General features: G+C 40.2%; 1 protein-coding gene and 1 pseudogene across 4 annotated transcripts; one reads left to right on the top strand and one right to left on the bottom strand.

The window, feature by feature from the left end:
- Window positions 1-327: 327 nt before the first annotated feature.
- On the bottom strand, window positions 328-22,857 carry Ms4a4c (membrane-spanning 4-domains, subfamily A, member 4C). 4 transcript variants are annotated; one of them, XM_006527250.2, is made up of 8 exons: window positions 22,777-22,857; window positions 19,807-19,888; window positions 12,623-12,782; window positions 11,126-11,245; window positions 9,875-9,931; window positions 8,456-8,581; window positions 6,215-6,316; window positions 328-1,378 (listed from the first exon to the last, which is right to left on the bottom strand). In XM_006527250.2, exons 3-8 carry the CDS (start codon window positions 12,755-12,757, stop codon window positions 1,238-1,240), a joined length of 681 nt encoding a protein of 226 aa, XP_006527313.1. In that variant the 5' UTR covers window positions 12,758-12,782; window positions 19,807-19,888; window positions 22,777-22,857; the 3' UTR covers window positions 328-1,237. The 4 variants fall into 4 exon arrangements, with proteins under 4 accessions (XP_006527313.1, XP_006527314.1, NP_083775.1 ...); XM_006527251.3 differs by lacking the exon at window positions 19,807-19,888 and having other exon boundaries at window positions 22,777-22,845; NM_029499.3 differs by lacking the exon at window positions 22,777-22,857 and having other exon boundaries at window positions 19,807-19,913.
- On the top strand, window positions 22,752-23,604 carry Gm5692 (predicted gene 5692; annotated as a pseudogene).

Here is a 23,604-nt window from a genome sequence, read left to right as displayed (position 1 = left end):
CTGGGAACTGAAACCAGGTTTTGTCCAAGAGCAACAAATGCTCTGAACTGCTGAGCCGTCTCTCCAATCCCATTTGTTATGTTTTTCATGTTTTCTTTCTGAGAACTGTCTTGATATAACTATATTAAAAGTTAATTTAAGATAATAAGTAAAGAAATAACATCAGGCTTATGGTTTTGTTACGTTTGGCTCCTGGAACACATCAATACCTGCAGATGTACCCTGGCTGCTTGGAAGTATGCAAACATTTTAACCCATGTTATGCCAAATTAATGCAGGATATAGACTTATTCTATAATGAATAATAAATATTATCACATATTAGAATCAATTTATCTAAGAATTTACTGGCAATTATGTCTTTTGGGGAAATTTAGCCTAATAAACAGACACTTTGGATTTTGCTTTTAACTTGAAAGTCAATGTGAACAATCAACTGGAAGGCAGTGTCACCTTCAAAGCCAACCTTTAGTGATTTAGTTTCACAAGTTAGGCCACATATCTGAAAGATTCAGCAATCTTTCAAAATAATGGCACTACTTGGGACCAACTGTTCAAAGATGTGAGCCTTAGGGGAGATTACAGCACCAAACCACAGTTATAAGTGATTTTTTAGGTCATATGTAATATGTACACATATGTGTATGTATACCTTCTATAATCTCTACATGCACACCATACACGTACTATGTATATACAGAGATATACACTATGTATGTAAATGTGTGTGTGTGTGTGTGTTTGTGTATTCTGATTTCAGTCACTTCTCTTTATTATAATTTTTACCATATCAATTACAGTATAGAGTATGTTATTATATGATGAATATGCACAGAGATAAAAATTGGTTCCTATCATTAGTAATATAATATACATAATTCATGTGTTTGTACATGATCAAAAGCAGCTAAATCCACTTATTTAGCAAAAGCCCCAAAGAAATGTGAACGCCTTTCTTTAATCTTTGCAAAAGACAAAACAGGTCTTTTTTTGTGTGCTGGCTTGTTTGTTTGTTTCATTTTGCTTTCAAAACATCTTTGCTAATTCATTGCCCCTTGTACATACAATTAATGGAGGATGTTAAAGTGTTGTTGTACTAGTAGATGTTAGATTTACAAAGTTATGGCATGTCTGATATTCCCCCCAAAAGCCAGGGCAATGAAGTGTTAATTTCCCAGGGAAATGCATACACACACACACACACACACACACACACATTCACATACACACAAGAAAATTAGACTATTTCTTCTGAGTGGTTCTTATATACATTTTCTGGAACATTTTTCCCTTGGTGTTCTGATGGTGGCAATGGTTGAAGCGTCACAGGGGGTGCCATCACAGTCACAGCAGGATTTGATGGTAGCACTACAAGAACCTGTGGAATAAATCAAAATGTCATTGAGTCACCCAGTATAGTCAGTGTTTCCATTTCTATGTCCTATAGTGTTACTTTTATTAATGTCTATACTGTGGCTACTAAGTTGAATCAAACATCGCACTGAGTGGTGTCTGGGCCACTTCAGGATCATGAGGTGTTGCAAACCTAGGATACCCTTTCTGTGGCAGCTCAGTAGCTGGTCATTGCAGCTGCATCTTAGAGCATCAGTCTTCTATGTAAATGACTTATTTGAACCAAACTGTCACAGATAATGACAGTAGCATTTTTCCAAATTAGCTTGCTCCCGTTGACAGCTGCACATTCAGACCTTGACATGGTGGCACTGAGTGAAGTTCTGCACATAAGACAGTGGTCCAAAATGGCAGACACATCATGACACATGGAAATATATTCTAACCTTCACAATCAAGATGCATGTACCAGCAGTAGGATGCAGAAGATGTACATACTCAAGCAAAACATGTGCATGGGTCACTGCTTTTGTGGGTTAACACACTAGAGGACAGCAGGAACAGCATTCCTCAATTCTAGGGAGCCGTTGCTAGGTTACATTAGCTTCTTATATAAACTTTGAAGGAGCTTATCTGATCTACTTCCTGGCTATTTTCTTCTCCCATGTATGTGACTTTCTTCTCCCTATGTGACCTTCTTCTTCCTCCTTGTTCAAGAGCATCTGTAGCAGTCCTTGGGTTAAGACAATGGCTAGGTGTACATAAACTGAAAGTTTCTGAGAAACAAAAGCCCAATAAACACTATGAACAAAGTTTAGACAGGAGAACAGGGATTAGAAAGGAAGAATTACAGTTGTGGGGAGCCGCCCTCACATTCGCCGTTGCAAGATGGCGCTGACATCCTGTGTTCTAAGTGGTAAACAAATAATCTGCGCATGTGCCAAGGGTAGTTTTCCACTACATGTGCTCTGCCTTCCCCGTGATGACAACTCGGCCGATGGGCTGCAGCCAATCAGGGAGTAATACGTCCTAGGCGGAGAATAATTCTCCTTAAAAAGGGACGGGGTTTCGCCATTCTCGCTCTTGCACTCTTGCTCCTGAAGATGTAAGCAATAAAGTTTTGCCGCAGAAGATTCCGGTTTGCTGCGTCTTTCCTGGCCGGTCGCGAGAACGCGTGTAAGAGTTGGTGCTGAAACCCGGGATGAGAAAACCCGGGACGTTTACCATCACTGGCGCAAGGAAGATCCCTCATTCCGGAACCAGAACTGCGGGTCACGGTCATAAAGGTTCCCGTAAAACAGACTGTTGAGAAGGATTCAACTGCGTGAATTCAGAACTCTTCAGCTGGGGAACGGTGGTAATAAAGTGTTCCCACAACACAGACTGTTGAGAAGGATTCAACTACGTGAATTCAGAACTCTTCAGCTGGGGAACAGGGTACCCGTAAGTATAGCTTTACAAGGTAAGTCTGGTCTTGAACTTTCTAACGAAATTCAAGACAGTCTATCAGAAGTAAAGTGGGAAATAGCTTTACAAGGTATGTTTGGCCTTGAACTTTTTCTAGTGTTAGGAGCCCTTTTGTTCCTTTTCACATGTTATCAAGCGGTTAAGGCAGGGCTGAAAATTCTGGATGAAATTCAGGGCAATCTATCAGAAGTAAAGCGGGGAGAGAGAGTAGGAGCAAAGAGGAAATATGGTTCACAAAATAAGTATACAGGCCTTTCCACGGGTCTTGAACCTGAGGAAAAGTTTAGGTCAGGTAAGAATACCTGGGGAGAGATTAGAAGGAAGGAAAAGAAAAAAGAAAAGAAAAAAGATCAATTAGCGGAGGTCTCTAGGAGAAGGAGCCTATACTCATCACTAGATGAGCTCAAGGAGCCAGCTCTTAGTAGCTCTGAAGCAGATGAAGAATTCTCCTCTGAAGAAACAGACTTGGAGGAGGAAGCAGCTCATTATGAGAGAAAAGGGTACCAGCCAGATAAAATGCTAGCTAATCAGTTAAGGAAAAAGCCAAAAGCGGCTGGCGAAGGCCAGCATGCTGCTCAGCCTCCGGGCAGTTGGCTTCAAGGTCATAGTGCACTTCCGCCCTATGCGGAGCCCCCGCCCTGCGTAGTGCGTCAGCCCTGTGCAGAGAGGCAATGCGCAGACTCGTTCATTCCAAAGGAGGAACAAAGGAAAATACAACAGGCATTTCCGGTCTTTGAAGGAGCCGAGGGTGGGCGTGTCCACGCTCCGGTAGAATATGTGCAGATTAAAGAGCTTGCCGAGTCGGTCCGTAAATATGGAACCAATGCTAATTTTACCTTGGTGCAGTTAGACAGGCTTGCTGGCATGGCACTAACTCCTGCCGACTGGCAAATGATTGCAAAAGCCGCTTTCCCTAGTATGGGCAAATATATGGAATGGAGAGCTCTATGGCAAGAGGCTGCACAAGCGCAGGCCCGAGCAAACGCTGCTGCTTTGACTCCAGAGCAGAGAGATTGGACTTTTGACTTGTTAACGGGTCAGGGAGCTTATACTGCTGATCAAACAAACTACCACTGGGGAGCTTATGCCCAAATTTCCTCCACAGCTACTAGGGGCTGGAAGGCACTCTCCCGAGCAGGTGAGGCCACTGGACAACTAACAAAGATCGTCCAGAGACCTCAGGAGTCCTTCTCAGATTTTGTGGCCAGAATGACAGAGGCAGCAGAGCGTATTTTTGGAGATTCAGAGCAAGCCGCACCTCTGGTAGAACAGCTCATTTATGAGCAAGCCACGCAGGAGTGCCGAGCGGCCATAGCCCCAAGAAAGAACAAAGGTTTACAAGACTGGCTCAGGGTTTGTCGGGAGCTTGGGGGACCTCTCACCAATGCAGGCTTAGCGGCCGCCATCCTCCGATCCCAAAAACGCTCCATGGGCAGAAATGAATCAACGCATAGATCTTGTCCAGAAACAACTAGATGTATTATGGCAAATAGCTCAGCTGGGATGTGAACAAAAGTTTCCGGGATTGTCCATTACTTCCATTCAGTATGAGAAATTTACTAGGGCAGTTAATTTGTCAAAAAGTCTTTCTCAGTATATGTTACAGAATTGGACGGCTGAATTTGAACAGACCCTTCGGGAATTGAGACTTCAGATCAGCTCCACGCGCTTGGACCTGTCCCTGACCAAAGGATTACCCAATTGGATCTCCTCAGCATTTTCCTTCTTTAAAGAATGGGTATGGGTGATATTATTTGGAGATACACTTTGCTGTGGATTAGTGTTGCTTCTTTGGTTGGTCTGTAAGCTTAAGGCCCAAACTAGGAGAGACAAGGTGGTTATTGCCCAGGCACTTGCAGCTCTAGAACATGGTGCTTCCCCTGATATATGGTTATCTATGCTTAAGCAATAGGTCGCTGGCCATTCAGCTCTTGCACCCCACGAGGCTAGTCTCATTGCACGGGATAGAGTGAGTGTGCTTCAGCAGCCCGAGAGAGTTGCACGGCTAAGCACTGCAGTAGAAGGGCTCTGCGGCACATATGAGCCTATTCTAGGGAGACATGTCATCTTTCAAGAAGGTTGAGTGTCCAAGTGTCCTTCTCCCCAGGTAAAACGACACGGGACCAGACCAGGACCCCTCTGGGTGATGAGCCTGGGAGGAGGTTATGTGTACGGCTCCTTTACCTGCACACTGGGGATTTGACCTCTATCTCCACTCTCATTAATATGGGTGGCCTATTGCTCTTATTAAAAGAAAAGGGGGATCTGTGGGGAGCCGCCCTCACATTCGCCGTTGCAAGATGGCGCTGACATCCTGTGTTCTAAGTGGTAAACAAATAATCTGCGCATGTGCCAAGGGTAGTTTTCCACTACATGTGCTCTGCCTTCCCCGTGATGACAACTCGGCCGATGGGCTGCAGCCAATCAGGGAGTAATACGTCCTAGGCGGAGAATAATTCTCCTTAAAAAGGGACGGGGTTTCGCCATTCTCGCTCTTGCACTCTTGCTCCTGAAGATGTAAGCAATAAAGTTTTGCTGCAGAAGATTCTGGTTTGCTGCGTCTTTCCTGGCCGGTCGCGAGAACGCGTGTAAGATACAGTCAAGTGAATGGGGCTGGATTTGATAAAAACACACTATATGCAAGTTGGCCATATACAATGTGAAAGACACCAGTACCCAAAAGAAGGCTCTAAGCTCTTCTTCACCTGGGCTTCATCTACAGAAGACAACATACTGAGTGAGGTTGTCCGGCAGTGAGACGATCAGATACAAAGATGCCAAGTCTCTAATGGTCCTATAAAATGTGCTTCATTCTGTGGCTGGATGCTCTTCAGGCTCTTTCTACAGCTCACTAGTCCACTTCCATTTTTAGGAATGCTTTTCTTTCCTTGATCAACTGTCTCTATTTCTAACTTGAGTCCCAGGTACAGTGCATTGCTCTATAACACAAGGATCTGGAAGTGAGTGACCTCTGAACTCAGAGGGGTGGCTTAGCACTCCTAAATATGTTTTCCCAGTCTTTCTGGGATTTTGAAGTCTTTCTCTGCATTTTCCCTCGGTCTGGAGGATAATGAGATTTTCAGCTTGTCTGTCCTGTTTCGTTTTGTTTGTTTTGGTTTCCCTCCCTCAAACTGTCCTAAAAGTGGCCTTGAGCTTCCCTCCTAGTATGATTTTCAAGTCTATTATTAATGAATTTAGGCAACCCAGAGGGAACCTCAGTTTTTCTGCTCACACATTCTCTTAAGACTGAGCAAGGGGCAAGACTAAGCTGTTGATGGTCTTGATTGAAGAAGGTAAGATACAAAGATGTGACCTTGTAAGCTGGTAGATTTGTGTGACTGATTACAGAGCAATAGAGACCTACTAAGCATCACCAACAAGTACTGCTACTCACCTCGCTGGAGTTACAACAGGAAGCTTTACATCCAAAAGCAGAGATGGACACAGCAATGCAGAATTCTAGCATATTTAAAATTAACATCAAAATATCCAAACCCTAAAAACAGATTCATACAAAGGAATGTAAAGAATGGAGATTGCAAGTTGGAAATATGCCCTCCTCCCATTGATTACCATGCCAAAAGTGGAAGGCCCTGGCCAGGGGTTTGGAAATCTAATACCACCAAAACATAGGACAATTTCTTGGTCTCTTGAATGTACTAATTTTCGCACTTTTTTTTCCCGATTTTTCGAGACAGGGTTTCTCTATATCACCCTGGCTGTCCTGGAACTCACTCTGTAGACCAGGCTGGCCTCGAACTCAGAAATCTGCCTGCCTCTGCCTCCCTAGTGCTGGGATTAAAGGCATGTGCCACCATGCCCGGCTCTCACTTATTTTTTAACTAATAAAAAGTATCAGAGACCCTTAACTTGAAGACTGATGTACTCTGTGTAAGACATTTCACATGGGGGAACAATATCATTTCATATTTGAAGAAGATAGTCTTTCAGGATAATCCCAACACAAGGATAGGATTATCCTGGATTACAGTGAGAATCGAGATTGTTTAGTAGATAATATAGGCAAAATATCCTGGCCTGTGCAGGCTTTCCAAGTTGTTATGACATCTTTGCTCATAGAAATGAGATCCTGAAGAAGGCTACTCTAAGAGGCTGAGGATGCTTCAGTGTTTGCCTAGAAAATCGAGGGCAGAATGAAGGGCCAAGGAATGTGGACAGAAGGTGGAACACAAAAGCTGAGAAAGTTGCTTTTCCCTTATGCTCGCAGGGAAGACAAAAACCCTTCCAACAGTTGATTTTATGCAATTAAGACTCATTTTGAAAATCTGTCATCCTGTAATAAAATCTATGTGGATCGCACACTATTTGGTAGTGATTGTCAAAACACTAGTAAATCATTGGAGGGTTGAAACCACACTCCTTACTATTCAATGCATTTGGCTTTGTCTGTATCTTCACCAAGCCACAGGATCAAAATAGAAGAACAGAGGTGACACATTACTTCTGAATTCTCCTGCCTTGAACTGGTGCCTAGAATTGGCAGGTTTGAATGATCTCAGTGATCAGATATGGTCCCTCTCCTGTGAATTAATCCATTAATCAGGAGCTTGGCACATGAGAGACACTGATTCAGTGGATTGTGAGAATATTTGCATTGGTTGTTTTCATCCTGGCTCCTGCTTTAACAGATCCCTTAGCCTCTGGATTCAGGCCTTGTGGCAGGCACAAGGGGAGAACAGAAAGTAGGAGAGATAGCAATTTCACATGAGATATAATTAAATTTGCATAAACAAGTAAATGCTTAGGCTTGGTGACTCATGACTATAATCCCAATATTGAGAAGAGAGGGTGGATTTTTAACCCAAGTGTAACCTTGGCTCCATAGTAAGACTCCAATCTCTAGCAATATCAATCACACATACTGAAAACATCATCAAAGCAAAACAAAGCAAAGGTAGATTTTTCAACATAAGTAGCAGATATATATATGTGTGTGTTTATAGTGCATTTTTATAAGCTATAAGAACTATCATATTTCTTGATCATTTTGGCTGATCACTGGCAATTCCTTGTGGCTTGTTCTGGTCATTCGAAGTAGAATACACTATCTGCTCTTACTTACAAATAGCTTACACCTTTAAACCCATTTTGCAAATATTATAAGCTATACAGTTTATCTTTTTCTCCCAAGAGGATTGGCACCTTCCAGATTAGAAATTTAGTTTTATTTTGGATCTCTCTTGGGCACCAACTGAAGATCAGACATGACATGTGGGTCCTTATGACAGAGAAGTAGCCACATTAGTGGTTTTCTTTGGACTTAGTTACAGACAGAAGGGAAATAATGAAGTTTCATCTGATCTCAAATATTGTCCTACTTTGCTATCATTTGTGCATAGCAAATTGATTTATTTTCCTATTCTCTTTTTCCCAATAATTTATTTTTTATTAACTTTACATCCTAATCACAGCCCCCTCCTTCCTCTTTTCCCAGCCCCAACCTTACAAATCCTTCCTCCCATTGTGCCAATTGCCTTTTCCTTAGAGGAGGGAAGCCCCCTTATGTACCACCCACACTTTTGATTTTGTGATCAGAATGTTGACTGTTGCTTTTGCAAGAGTCAGTGAGCCCTTGCCTCCTCCATGGCACCCCACCAGCAGAGTGAATACATACCTTGGTGATTGTATAATTATACCGAAACGGAAACTGTGAACCCACAGCCACACTGACTACACCCATTATGCTTGCAGTTGCAGCCAACACAGAGGTGATAGTGTTCAGAGTTAGACTGCTGATGATCTGGAACGGAATGGGGATCAGTTATCAATGGCAACCTTTGTATAGCTCCACCAATATTTGAAGAACAGCATTTCATTCTCTTTTTATCCAAACTAGACTCTTGTATCTTTCTTTATACTACCTTTCCTTCTAATTGACAAAATAAAAATATAATAACTGCTATTCCTAAGACTAAATCTTCCAGATGATTCTCAAGGGCACAGGATGCTCTTCTAACTTGATGGTAAAATTTTCAGTCTTTGACACATTACCTGGAGAGCCTGTCTGTCATTTTCCATCACACTATTCCTAACTGTTCTTGTGGAAATGCTGATGGCGGCGTCCCTCTTGCATATTTCCTCCTATGCTGCAGATATAGCTCCGCAATCTTTTCTCATGGTTCAGTTAAGTAAACTTTATCGTGAGAAGTCAAACAACCCAGCAAACTGAAAGTCTCCGGTATCTAGAACATGAGCTACACTTTAGAGGCCAGAGTTGGTCAAAGATGCTAAGGAGGCAGACAGGATTTAGCCCAGGTGTAGAAAGGTCATCTTGATAGTGCTACACAAGTTGATGTTTACCTGTTGCAGGAAGTGAAATTCAAATGGAGCTTTTAGAGAATGAAATAATTGTTGAACTCCTGGCTATTACCCTTATCAGCTTTATGATGGACATATCACTGTAAATGTCTTTTTAAGCCTTTCATTATTTTAGGTTTACAAATGATTTATCTGCCTATATGTACATGCAGCATGTGCATGGCCCTGGTAACCACATAAACCTGATGAGGGCTAGGGATCCCATGGAACTGTAGTTATGTATGGCTGTGAGCCACCATGCGGGTGCATAGAAAAAAAATCTGTGTCCTCTGTAAGAACAAGTGCTCTTACCCTCTGACTGTCTGGACTCTATAAAGAACGTTTTTCAAACTATTACTTTGGATACATCTATAGAAGCTATTTTAATATGTCAGTCAATTTTTCTATTTTTATCAGTAAAATATTTGGGTGCCAGTATTATGGGCTGGATCTAAAGCTTCAAGGCACATCTGTCTACACCAGGCCCGACATTTCTTCCCCTAATTCACTGTACCAGCACCAAGATCCTTCCAGCAACTGCCTTGACATTATATCCTGTCAGACATGATGAGACTTATTATGAATCAGTAGCTCAGCTACACTTTTGAAAGTCAGGTGCTTCTAAAACTCATAGCTATGACTTTAGGAAAATAGAATTAACCCCTTTATATTGTAGCAGAATGCATAATTGATGAAATTACTCCCTTTTGATAGCAAAATAAACCAAATTACATACCAGGCTTTTTGTAGGTTTCACTCCTGCTGCAATTGACAGGGATCCTGAGACAATGAACTGGTCATGAAGGGAAATATCCAGATTAAATATCCTTAAAGAGTTGGTTTAACTCATAGCATACTAACTCTTATACTTGTAAATCAACTGGGTTTAGTAAAGTGACCGACTGTCTGAAAGGCAGCAGTTTTCTATGTCACCCACCTTCCCCATCCCCAGGAGAGCAGAGGAAAAGTATAACGAGTTATGGAAGAACCAGCAAGGTTTTGTTAAAAGATTATTCCATGTGTTTATTTTGATGTTTGACATAAGGTCTTGTTATGTTGTTCTGGTTGCCATGGAGCTTGCTACATAAACTGGGCCAGGCTTGTGCTTGGAGTCTACCAAATAACTAAATTTTCTCATTCTCCAGATCATTAATAAATGAAAAGCTTGCAACACTTGTATAAGACTGTAAGCTGTAAAATAACAAATAACCCAAGGTTATGCATTTTGTTTTCTTCTTGTAAGCTCATATAACATATAGGTAACAAAATGTTCAATTTTTATACTCTGAACTCTGAAAACCAAATTCTCTCAAATTTTATTTATAGAAGAAATTTTTTTAACTTTTAAAAATTTTGTTCAAATTTATGATTAGTTATTTTATTAAAAATTGAAACATAATTCACCTATAGTTTTCTTATTCTCTTAAGCATTTATTGAGATTTGTTTAGCCAGATGCTGTTAATCACCTGCTCAGCTTTCTCCCCTCTTCTTTGCCAACAACACCCGTGTTTCATTCATTCTTTCATGGCCTACAGAGTTTTGTGATCCCTTCCTAGCTAGAGAAGCAGATCTCAATTTCCCCAAGTTAACAATAGCAAGACAGTTATCCTTGGTTTAAGGATATACTTGTAAATATTTTATGAGCAGTGAAACAGGTCAGCAAGTCATATCACTCTTTCCAACTAACCCTATGATTGATTAGCAATGAGCTTCTGAGGAAATCAGTTGTGTCAATGTTTAAGTAACCCTTGTGGGAGTACATGAATACATGCTGTCACAATATATCTTAAGTGACATATTAAATAAACAGTTCACCTATCCCGTATGAATGGCATGTGGATATTTTAATGTGAACAAGGAAATACTGCATCAACTTGAATATGCTGTTCTCAACTTGAAAGAGTTGAGAGAATATTTCACCCAAAGTTAGTATAGTCACAACAGGATGTTATTATCCCCAGTTATATAAGACTGTATGTTACTCACCATTATTGGTCCCCAAATTGGAGCCATTAAGACCACAGAAATGAGTGGTTCAGAAGATAGATTTGCCAAAATTATTATTCCGAAGCTGAGGTTTATGAGAGCAATCATAACTTGTACAACCTAGAAAAACAATAACTAAATAAAAGCATTATCCACCACAAATAAAACTAAAAATCTAGAATAACTTGAAAAAATGTATTACTACATGATCTTATTATGATTTATTTTGCATTAATATTTATAGAAATTAATAAACTAGTAGAAGACAAAGCACTAAACTCAGAGTGCACATCACTGGGTGTGTACATATCTTTCTCTCCACTTCACTTTTGCTGTAAAAGTAAACTGCTCTCCATTTAAAAATTCTTCTTGATGTTTTTAAGGTATGCATATTCTATGTTAACATAAAACATATGTCATGAAAAATGATAATTTTTATAAGAGTTCGAACAGTGAAGTAGAAAAGAAACAAGTGTCTGTCTAATGGCAACTGTCCAGTGATTAGCAGCTTGGCCCGGTGAGTACTTTCATCATTTGCTGGCCTTTAACTTGCCTAGCATGTTATTTTTTAAAGTCCTCTATTATTTTTAGGCACATTCTTCTGGAAGTGAATAGAAGTATGTGGAGAATGGAGGGTTGCTCAATGGCATTGCAATTGTTTATATAGAACACAATGGGTTTGACAGCCACAGGCCAGGCCACAGCTGTTGCTTTATCGCTTTTTCTCTACACTGAGTTAGATATGATCATCTTAGAAGATCCATCCCATAATAAGCCACCAAACACGGACACTATTGCATATGCCAGCAAGATTTTGCTGAAAGGACCCTGGTATAGCTGTCTCCTGTGAGGCTAAGCCAGTGCCTGGCAAATACAGAACTGGATGATCACAGTCATCTATTGGATGGAACACAGGGACTCTACTGAAGGAGCTAGAGAAAGTACCCAAGGAGCTGAAGGGGTCTGCAACCCTATAGGTGGAACAAAAATATGAACTAACCAGTACCCCGGAGCTCATGTGTCTAGCTGCATATTGTAGCAGAAGATGGCCTAGTCGGCCATTATTGGGAAGAGAGGCCCTTTGGTATTGAAAACTTTATATGCCCCAATACAGGGAAACACCAGGGTCAAGAAGTGGGAGTGGGTGGGTAGGGGAGCAGGGCGGGGAGGGTATAGGGGACTTTCGGGATAGCATTTGAAATGTAAATGAAGAAAATATCTAATAAAAATTTGAAGAAAAAAAGAAAAAGAAGAAGATCCACAGCCGGGAACTTACCTGCAGTCTGTATATTTTAAATGGATTAAACTGGAATTCTGATGGCATAGATTAACATGTCAGTTTTCAAATGATAAATATGAAACTCAAATGCTTTTGCCCTTGGGATTTATTGAGGTACCAAGAAGATAGTGAGAGAGGTCATTGAATGTCTGCATTGTTTTAAAAACCATGTGCATATTTACAAAATCATTCTCCCCTGAGATCCAAAGATGTCTTACCCCAAGGACTTTGGGTTCCCCCTTCAAGAATTTCTCCTTGTTCTCGTTCCACATTTGTGATTTCATAACAGAATTCTCTGAAGGTGGAGCACCTCCAGGAACCACTGCCATGGTGGTCTGTTCCTGTCCTTGCATGGTTTCCAGGGCAGCAGAAACAGTACTGAAATAAGAATGAAGTTGTGGATGAAGTTCTGGAAATAATTCAATGCCAGGTTCCCACTTAAGGGTAAACTCCAAGTAAAATCTTCCTATGTTATAATAATAATAATAATAATAATAATAATAATAATAATAAGCTTAGATAAGATAGAAAAACAGTTTTAATCTCTTGGTAAGGGAAGGTCTCCCAATTCTATTTCCAATTTTATTTTAAATGCTCACACTTTTTTCTTTATATATTGACAAATACTTTGGACTTCACTTTTCAAGTTAGTAGTTGGAGCATTTGTGCATGTTGACTTCATCTTCAGGAGGTGCACCCCATGTCACCATCAGCTCCCACAAAAAAAAAAAAAAAAAAAAAAAAAAAAAACTCACATCTGTGCAATCTCCTCATAGAGTCTCTGGCTTCCGGCAGATACAACTCCCCTCTGCCTGTGAACTACTCAACCAACCTGCAGTGCAAGAAGTTAAGCAGTCTCTGGTACTTTCCTCTAGTGAGAATTGTGGTCTTTAAAAACCCAGGTAGTTATGATATGTGAATGTTTTTTGTTTTAATCCAAGGTGTGGGATATGGGGCAGCTTCAGATTGGCCACAGCTGATAACTAGGAAGGTGTGGTACTGTAAGAGTGGCATGATTTTTGCCAACTGCAAATGTTTGTACTTAAGAGAGTATGAATGTGAGAGTCCAGAGCCCTGAGCAAGCCTGTGATGGCTGCTGGTCACCTGCTGCTGCTAGCTCCTGCTGTTGCCTTTGCTGCTTTTGCTATTGCTGGATTGCCGGTTGCTGATTAGAGATATTCTGATGATGGAGATTGGATTTGCCCTCAGGAACTTGATTCCCCTAAGCAGTAGGAAGTTGCCTAATGAGATGTCAATGTCCTTTCCCCTCTAAACTTCCTTCTCGTCTATCTAGTATTGGGCTTTTGCAAGTGATTAGGGTAGAATTGGGGCAGGGAAGGATGGTAGATATAAGACCCCAATAAAGTAGCAAAAACATTTGCCTACACTTCCTTTTCATGTTCCAGAAGGCAAAGGTATTCTTAAGAGGGTCCAAGGTGAAGGGTTGAGTCCAGTGAAATGCACAACTTACTCATTTGGTACAAAGAACCTTTGCCATGCCCCTCAGAAATGCCTTCAGACCTCTGTGATGTGCTGAACTCCTGGGTTGTCTATTTATTCCCTGTTGGGTCACACTTACTAAGAGCAAGCATAAAGATGGGAATCTAAAGGGGAGCAAGACTCTCTTTTGTCAAACTAGAAATAGAAACAAACAACAAACAAGCCTACATCTCAACAGTTTTTGGTAATTGACGGTGATACAAAAATGAAGTCTGAGCAGAGAAAAACCTTTGCCTTCAAGGTCCAATAATCTGAGGGATTGAGAGATGGCTCGGTGTTTAAGAGTACTTGAGGCTCTTCCAGAGGACCCAGGTTTAATTCCTAGCTCCTATATGGCAGCTCATATCCACCTGTACCTAAAATTGTAGGGCATTAAACACCTTCTCTGGTCTCTTTGAGCAACAAATATGTGTGCAGCATACAGACATGCATGCAGACAAAACACCTATACACATAAAAGATTGAATAATTTGAAGTTTTTTTCATAGCTTTCATTAAGATGGGAATTCCTGTTTACTGACATTCTTTGGATCATTCTGAATTCATCAGGGCAAAAGTTCATTGGGCACAATTGCTACCAAGCATCTTTCTGATCTTCACACTGCTAAGTGTTTTCTCATTGCCCTCCATTAATGAACATCTATATCAGAGGCTTCAGCTCTTGGCCTTTGAGTCCTACTTCAGGTCACAGTTCATCCCAAGAGCAGTGTAATCATGTCAGACTGAATGTTCAACCCCCATCATTGGAATTTCCACCAAATTCTGCATGGAGCAGACACTGTCTGAACTCATGGATTATGAAAATAATATGTAGGTGACAAAGATTAGTATTATTGAAGTTTATTAAGCATATGTGAAAAGATTGGTCAATAACATAAATTATTTCACTTTCAGGTGTTTGGTACCCTGAGTATAAAAAAATTGAAACAACTTCACACAGTGCTCAACTGAAGCCTTCTTAAAGCCTTTATCTTTTCTTTTGATTTTTGTTTAAAACTATTATTTATTTATTTATTATTTTAAATTTTAATTAATTTAAAATTTTATTATTTTAAAATTTATTTTTGATATTATACTTGAGTAGTGTATTTATATCATTTCCATCTCACCCTATCTTCTCTCGAACTTTTCTCATGATCTCCTACTTTCTTTATACTCATGACTCTTTCCCTTTAATTGTTATTGTTAAATATTCATATGATTTTACACACACACACACACAATGTTGGGTCCATCTAAGGTTGCTTGTATGTAAATATGTTTAGAAATGACCACTTAGACCTGGATAACCCATAAGGGAGCTTCTTGCTGGAGGAGTTAGTAATTGCCTGCAGTTTTCATCTGAGGGTGAACACCCAAGATCTTCTCAAGGGTACAACAGTGGCACTTGTTATGTTGAGGGCAGCTAAGAGATGTCTAATGGCCTTAAAGACACAATAGGAGAAAACCCATGCCTGGTATTGTAAAGATAGCCAACTACCTGTGACTGGTGAGGTCATGGACACTGGAGGAGAAACTTTAACAAGCCTTTGTCTTTTCCTTGTCCTTATCCTTTGCACCAAAATTGCCTCCCACCGTACAGTTAAATGTGCACTCAACCCAAGGTCAAAAGACTATTGTATGTAGTGAAAGGTGACCTCATTTTTTCTCATTTCACCTAGATGTCCCATATTCATCCAGTAAATTAAAAGCCATCATGTTGAAGCCTAGGAAGGCAAATTCCTGCACCTACCTACTTCCACAATGCCTGTCCTCTGTGAGAGAAGGGCCAAGCTCTGGAAAGGCACCCCAGAGTCTTTGCTCAGAGCCAGTGGCCACCCCACACTTGGTACCTTGCTCTGCTTAAATTTGCATAATTCTTCTAACACCTTTCTAAATCATAAAGGCTGTGATATGAATCTCTGAAAAAACACAACCACTTCCTATTTTTCTGTAAAAACTGTTAACTGACTTTCGATTCCTCCTCTAAGGCATATATATATATTGTGAAATATACTCAAAAGGAGTGGCTCCCATCAACTGAGTTTTTATTCCACAAGAAAATAATATCACTTACTGTGATGATAAATTTGGATATTTCCATTTCATAAAACTCCACCAAAGAATATAAACAAAATAGTATGATATATAAAAATGTTGTATGATGAATTTTTGTTAGTTATATACTGATAAAAAGAAAAACATAACTGAACAGAGTAGACATCCAAAATATAACAAATGTACAATATTAAAGATTTAATACACTCAGACTAATGTCATTTAGATGGCCTTTTCAAATCTGTTTGAAAAAATTCACACATTGTAGTTACATGTGTTTTCCTAGAGACATGTGTTTTTCTTTTTCTTTTCTTTTTTTTATTAGATCTTTTCTTTATTTACATTTCACATGTTATCCCCTTTCCTGGTTTCTCTTCCAAAAACCCCCTATCTCATCCCCCTCCCCCTGCTTGCCAATCCACCCATGCCTGCTTACCTGTCCTGGCATCCCCCTATACTGGGGCACTGAGCCAGTATATATAATAGTATACAAGACCAAGGTCCTCTCCACCCACTGATGTCCAACAAGGACATCCTCTGCTACATATGTAGCTGAAGCCATGGGTTCCTCCATGTGTACTCTTTGGTTGGTGGTTTAGTCCCTGAGAGCACTGGGGGTGGGGTACTGGTTGGTTCATATTGTTGTTTCTCCTATGGGGCTGCAAACCCCTTCAGCTCCTTCAGTCCTTTCTCTAGCTCCTCCATTGGGGATCTTTTGCTCAGTCCAATAGTTGGCTGAGAGCATCTACCTCTGTATTTGTCAGGCAATGGAAGAGTCTCAGACTGCCCCACCTGGGGATTGATGCCATATACAGTTAACAAACCCAGACACTATTATGGATGATATGTGTTTTTCTAGAAAACTGTGTGCATAGATTTTAAATGTTTGTGTGTACAGGAAACTCTTCCATCAGAGACTAATCATGAATTTATCATTGTTACACAACAACAATGAATACAGTGCTTTTCTGGGTCTAAGAAGCATCTAAAAGCTTATTCTCTAAGACAAACTTAACCACAGTCATTTCTTTCATTATCTCATTAGTCCAATGAACCTAAGATGCCTCACATAAAATCAAAACCACTTTCACATTACTTTGATAAAATATTTGATGTTGGGGAGATTTATTTAACATATGTTGAAGGGGTATTTAACATTATTTGGTGGCATAACAAAAGACATGACCACAGACGTTGACAGCTCTACTTAAGGTTATCTGGCTAAGTCACAAACTAAGACAGGTAATACTGGAAATGAGAGAGGTTACTGTTGCCTGGTGAAATAGAAACTGTGAGCAAGGCCCAAGGTTTTCTTGATACCACAATTTATCCCCATATAAACTAACCAGGGTCACATAACACTACTGGAATCCATTCTAAGAGCAAGACTTCCACTTACCTAACCATGTGCCTAGGGTCGTGGTTCTCAACATTCCTAATGTCACAAAACTTTAATAGAGTTCCTTATGTTGTGGTGACCCTTCCCCAACCATAAAATTACTTTCTTTCTTCTTCATAAATGCAATTTTGCTATTGTTATAAGTCATAATGTAAATAACAATGTTTTCTTTTTTTTTTTTGAATTTTAGGATGATTTTTTTTAATTAGGTATTTTCCTCGTTTACATTTTCAATGCTATCCCAAAGGTCCCCCATACCCACCCCCCCAATCCCCTACCCACCCACTCCCCCTTTTTGGCCCTGGTGTTCCCCTGTACTGGGGCATATAAAGTTTGCAAGTCCAATGGGCCTCTCTTTGCAGTGATGGCCAACTAGGCCATCTTTTGATACATATGCAGCTAGAGACAAGAGCTCCGGGGGTGACTCCTGTGAGAAGGTCATTTAACCCCTAAAGGGGTCTCATCCCAAAGGTTGAGAACTGCTGTCTTATAGGTACTGCTACTTCAGCATTTATATGTTAGAAGCAAAGTCTCTATCATATGATCCCTTGGGGGATAAAATTTCATTTGTCTTACTCAATACACATTTCTTAGGTTAAGTTTACATTAATGAATCATAGTACAGGCCACAGATAAAATAAATGTTTCATAAACTTTCCTCTCCAAGGAGTTTGATAAATTCAAAAATTCAGGAACAAATTCAGGGAAATCCTAGGAAATTCAGTGAACTGATAAGGAAGCCTGCCATTAGAATCTTGGACAATCTGTTCTCTGCCTGGTAAAGCAGAGCCTCCGGAGAGCTCAGAGGTCACCAGTGACCCCAAACATTGGAATGAAGAGGAGATTCATGGAGATGGGAGCATCTGAAAGGAGAGCTGATGAGTGAGCAAAGCAAAGCCATCACAATGGAGGAGAGTGAGATGATGGAGGGACACCTGTGCATCTAATCAAGTAGTAACCTCATCCCAACTGGATTTGTGAAAGGCCTTCAGGGGCAGGAATGTGGGTTGGGTACAATGCAGTAGCTTTGGTTCTAGATAATGCAGAACTGCAGGATCTGTGTAGCTTCTTCAGCCATGATAGCAGTAAGTGAAGCTGCCTTAGAAGTCCACTGTAGGAAGCACCCATAGGAGCAGTGGCAACATTGATAACTGGGTACCCAATAGTGCTTTGTGATTCTATTCTTCTTGGTTTTCTCTACACTGCTGACACTAGATAAGGGATCCTTCTTTGTTGAGATCCAGCAACACACACAAGCAGCCACTGCAGTGCTGGCTTCCAAAGTACAGGTTCCCAGAAAACAAATAACATGAAAATAATTATAAACCACAGGGCACCAGCTGGGGGGATTAACTCCGATAGGAAGAGCATGCACAGGTATGGGGCACACTGAACAGTTCCACAAGATATCACAAGGAGTGTTGAGGGCTGAAACTGAAAATGGCCTTTTGAGGGAAAGTGAAACTGAATGCTTAGGGTACTTAGTAAATGAAGCAAATTTCAACAAGCTCCAACAACTTCACACATTACATATATACAAACATACATATATACATAAATTCATACATACATTCATACATGATACATACATTCATACATACATACATATGGTAGATGGAACAAAGCTCCAACATACCATACACACACACACACACACACACACACACACACACACACTGGTAAATTACCTGAATAATTCCATGTTTCCCATCCAATGATATCAAGATCCAGGGTCATTGTTGAATGGTGTTTCAACAACTTAGATTCAAGTTGACTCTACACCCAGTTGGGTCAAGAACCTAAATTATAATTGCATCTATCTCCCCATGGATCCCATCTCAACTTTGATAGGCCATACTGGTATTTCATGTTTTAACCAATGTCAAAGTTATATCAATGTTCTTCCCCCCAACACCTGGGCCTCTGGCATCCTCCAGAGTCTCATGCTATGTGTGTAGTCTGTATTACCCTGGAGAAAGAACAGGTGAGACTAGCTTGACTGGTTCTAGATGGAGGACCTGGCTCTCTGGATCTTCAGCTGCTCTAGGAAGCAGCTTTGGAGAAGCTGGAGCTTCTTTGGAGAAGCTTTCAAAGATGAGGTATGACATTTGTTTTACACTCTTAGGAATGCCAATAGATTAAAAAACAGACAATGCTTATGTTTCTTCCTACTATGCTTTTAAAAAATGTTGTTTGGACTTCAATATCTCACACTCCATTGGCATCCCTATAATCAGCAATGACAGGTTATTGTAGAGAGAGCACATCAAACTTTAAATACTCAAATATTTAAGTTACAAAATAAGGACTATAAATATTCACCTCCTTATCATATTTTAAACCGTGCATAACAGATTATTTTAATCATAAAATGTTACAGAACAAAACATAAGTCTTTTCTTTAGAAAACTTGTTTTAAGTAAAATTTATTCCTCAACCTCCAATAAAATAAAAAGATGTACTAACCAGACAATGGGAAGGATCTGATGTCAGATGATTTATTCCAGGAGAAGTTTTGATTGTGTGTTCTCACAGGACTCTGTTCCCCCTTTGTAGATAGCAGACTGGTTAATTGTGCCAGGACTTCCCCTCCACTGACTAAGAGGCAGAACCTTTTGCTTCTGGCATTTCCTCCCCACCCACTTCAGCCATCATACATGAGTGGATGTGTACTCTGAGGATTCAAGGTAGAAACTATTGTCATTTAGACAAATGGATATGGGTAATATTTTGAAATGCAAATAACACTTTTATTGAGAATATAGACAAGTATCAATTTGTGGTATATTATTACAGTGTAGCATCCCAAACCATAATGACTGATGGGAGAAGGGTGGGATGGGGGAGGAGAAGGCAATAAGGGAGTTTGAAACATTTGGGTAGGAACAGCAGCAGGAGCATTATTTCCTTGTCTATTGTACATTGAGTACATTACTTCATGATCTCACTGTATCTTTACACACAGGCATGATCCATTGTACAATGACAAAAGTCTAGGAAGAGCCCAAAAGAGGGAGAGAGATGAATCAGGAGAGCTCAGGTGGCTCCTGGGGGCCTAGAACTGTGACCTACGACATACCTTCTGACCTAGGGAAATATCTGGTCTGTTGTATCCTTGGCTCCATTTTTAAAAAATGAAGGAATGGATATCACACCACCAATAAGTGGCAGGGCCAGAATTTCAACCACAAGTTGATTAGGAAGAAGCTCCCAGATTCTTCCACTTCACTGCAGTCAAGTTTCTATGAGGAGTTGGTAATTTATAAAAGCTACAAGGCCAAAAAAATTCAGAACATAGTGTAATTGACCCACATCTGTGGAATAGAATAATTAGGAACCAATGAATAAATATAAATAGAATGTGGGTAATTTTTGTAGGTCTTGAAAGATTTTCTGGGATACGTAAGATGTGTGATAAAAAATAAAGTTGTTGGAGCTTTGTTCCACCCAACAAATATATGAATGTATGTATGTATGTATGTATGTATGTATGTAATTGGTGAAGTAGTTGATGCTTGATTCATCCACCAAGTGTGTGTGTGTGTGTGTGTGTGTGTGTGTGTGTGTGTGTGTGTGTGTATGTGTGTCCGTGTGTCTGTTTGTGTGATTCTTTCCCACCTTTTTCTTGCTGACTCCAGAAAGTTTCACTGGACCCAGAGTCTTTCTTCCAGCCCCAGGGAGTCCTCCACTAGCCCCAGAGAATCAAGCTGTGTTCCCTCTAATAAAAGTCTGTTGAATGACCAATTGACTACTCTATGACCCACTCCAGTTTACCCTAGATGTCAAAGCTGCTCTTTGCCAAAACAGAAGGAGCACTCTTGACCACCCTCTATGAAGCCAGTGTCACTCTAATTACACACACACACACACACACACACACACACACACACACACGAAAACTACATGTCATTTTCCTGAAGAACATAGATCTAAAAATGCTCAATAAAATACTAACAAAAAGAATACAAACATATATTAAAAAAAGATTATCTACCATGACAACATTGGCTGTATCCAGAAAACATGGAATGATTCAATCGTCACAGGTTCATTAATATAATAAATCAATCATGTAAATGAATTTAAAGACGAAAATTGCATGATCATATCAAGAGATGTGAAAAGACCCTTTGAGAAAATCCAACAGGCCTTCAGCCTTCGCGATAAAATTCCTACAGAATGTAGGCTAGAGGGAACATACCTCAATATAATAAAAGCTGTATTTTATAAACTCATAGCCAACATCATTGTAAATGAAGAAAAGCTTGAAGCAATCCCACTGAAGTCAAGAAAGAGACAGAAATTCTATTATTCTCACTTTTTTTCAGTATTGTGTTCTGAATACTAATTGGAACAATAAGGCAAGAGAAGAAAATTGAAATGGGTGCAGATAGAGAATGAAGACAACAAACTATTCCCATTCTCAGATGACATGATACTATACAATAGAGACCCGAAAAATTCTCCTAAAATCTTCTCATAATGAAATACAAATTCAGAAATATGGCAAGATATGGAATCAACTTGCACAAATCAGTAGCTTTTTCACACAGCAAACATACATAGAAGACCATTGATACACTCCCATTCACAATATCCTCAAAGAAAATAAAATATGTAGTAATAAACCTAGCCAAGGAAAGGAAGGATCTTTGTGATGAAATTTTACAGCTCTGCAGAAATACACTAGAAAATGTAAAGACTTCAGGACTTTACTTCAGGACTGATAGAATTAAATTTGTGAAAATGATCATTTAACCAAAATCTATTTAAAGATTCAAAGCAATCCCAATCAAAATACCCCTGCCCAAAACTGAAGACCAAGTGGATCAAGGACCTCGACATAAAACTTGATACACTAAATCTCGTAGAAGGGAAGTTGGGAAATATCCTTGAATGTGTTGGTACAGGAGAAAATTTCCTGAACAGAACAGTAGTAGGTCAGGCTCTAAGATTAACAGTTGATAAATAATAGGACCTCATCAAACTGAAAAGTTCCTGTAAAGCAAAGGATACTGTTACAAGGATGAAAGGGCAGTCTACAGATTGGGAAAGGTTACTTATCAGCCCTTCATCTGACAGAGGGCTAATATCCAAAATTTATAAAGAACTCAAGAATTGAGTCCATTGAGTTCAAATTGAGACCCCCAACAACCCAAATAACCCAATTAAAACATGGACTACAGGCATCTGTCGCTAGGTGCAGACCGATTTGGCTTCCTGGCAACATGTCACAAATACAGATGAAACTCCTATGCAAGAGGGCTGAGATTTGGAATGCCAAGTTATGGCTGGAGAGCCTGAAGCTGCAAGAAGCATGAAGCATGAACCTGTCACAACCTCAAAATGGAGATGTGCTTAAAGAAACTGGAAAAGGTGGAAAATCTAAAAGGTCGGTGAAAAATGCAAAGTTAAAAGTCACCCCCCAGAACTTACCACTTTAACCAACAGACACATCAGCTACACTGTTTCCCGATTCAGAACCAAAAACTAAAAAGAAGAAGGAAAAGGGGGAAATGGCAAGTGAAACTGAGTCTGATAATAAAAAGCAAAAAACTGAAGAAAGAACTGTGGCTCATGGGGAACCAGAAGATGGTATGAAGAAGCCAAATGACAGCAAGGTGCACAGCTTTCCCCTAGGACTGACGTGTTCTTTTGAGGACACTTCATTTGCTTCCTTGTCTAATCTCATCAGTGAGATTAGGACATAGAAGAAATGGGCTTAAAGCACCTGATAGGGATCCAGCATAAAAGTATCTGGCCACTTCTGAAAGGCAGGGATCTTCTGGCTGCTACAAAAACTGGCAGCGAAAAACCCCTCACTTTTCTCATCCCTGTGAGCAAGCTCATTGTCAAATTGAAGTTCATTCTCAGGAACGGAACAGAGGTCCTGATTCTCTCTGCTACCAGAAAACTGGCCGTGCAGACATTTGGTGTTCTCAAGGAACGGAGGATGCACCATGTGAACACGTGTGAGCTGATCAGGGGCTGTAGTAACTGGTGTGCTGAAGAGCAGCAGCTCGCCAATGCGATCAACATCATCATGGCCATACCAGCGCGGGTCCTAGACCACATGCGGAACACACCATGGTTTATGTACAAGAATCTACAGTGTCTGGTTATTGATGAGGCTGAATGTATTTTGGGTGTTGGGTTTAAGAGGAATTAAAGCAAATTATTAAACTTTTGCCGGCACACAGGCAAGCCATGCTCGTTTCTGCCACACAAATTCGAAAAGTTGAAGACTTGGCAAGAATTTCTCTG

Source organism: Mus musculus, chromosome 19 (assembly GCF_000001635.26).
Source record: "Mus musculus strain C57BL/6J chromosome 19, GRCm38.p6 C57BL/6J".
NCBI classification, from domain to species: Eukaryota; Metazoa; Chordata; class Mammalia; order Rodentia; family Muridae; genus Mus; species Mus musculus.
Note: the sequence above shows the minus strand (reverse complement) of the source record. Positions and strands in the feature narration are given on the sequence as shown.

Bases quoted from the DNA above. Each gene is read 5' to 3' on its own strand.
- Ms4a4c (XM_006527250.2), bottom strand. From the start codon at position 12,757: ATGCAAGGACAGGAACAGACCACCATGGCAGTGGTTCCTGGAGGTGCT. The intron at 9,932-11,125 runs GTGAGTAACATA...CTTCATGACCAG, and splicing joins CAATTTGGGGACCAATAATG to TTCATTGTCTCAGGATCCCT. The intron at 6,317-8,455 runs GTATGTATTCAC...ATCTGTTTTTAG, and splicing joins ATAATTATACAATCACCAAG to GGTTTGGATATTTTGATGTT.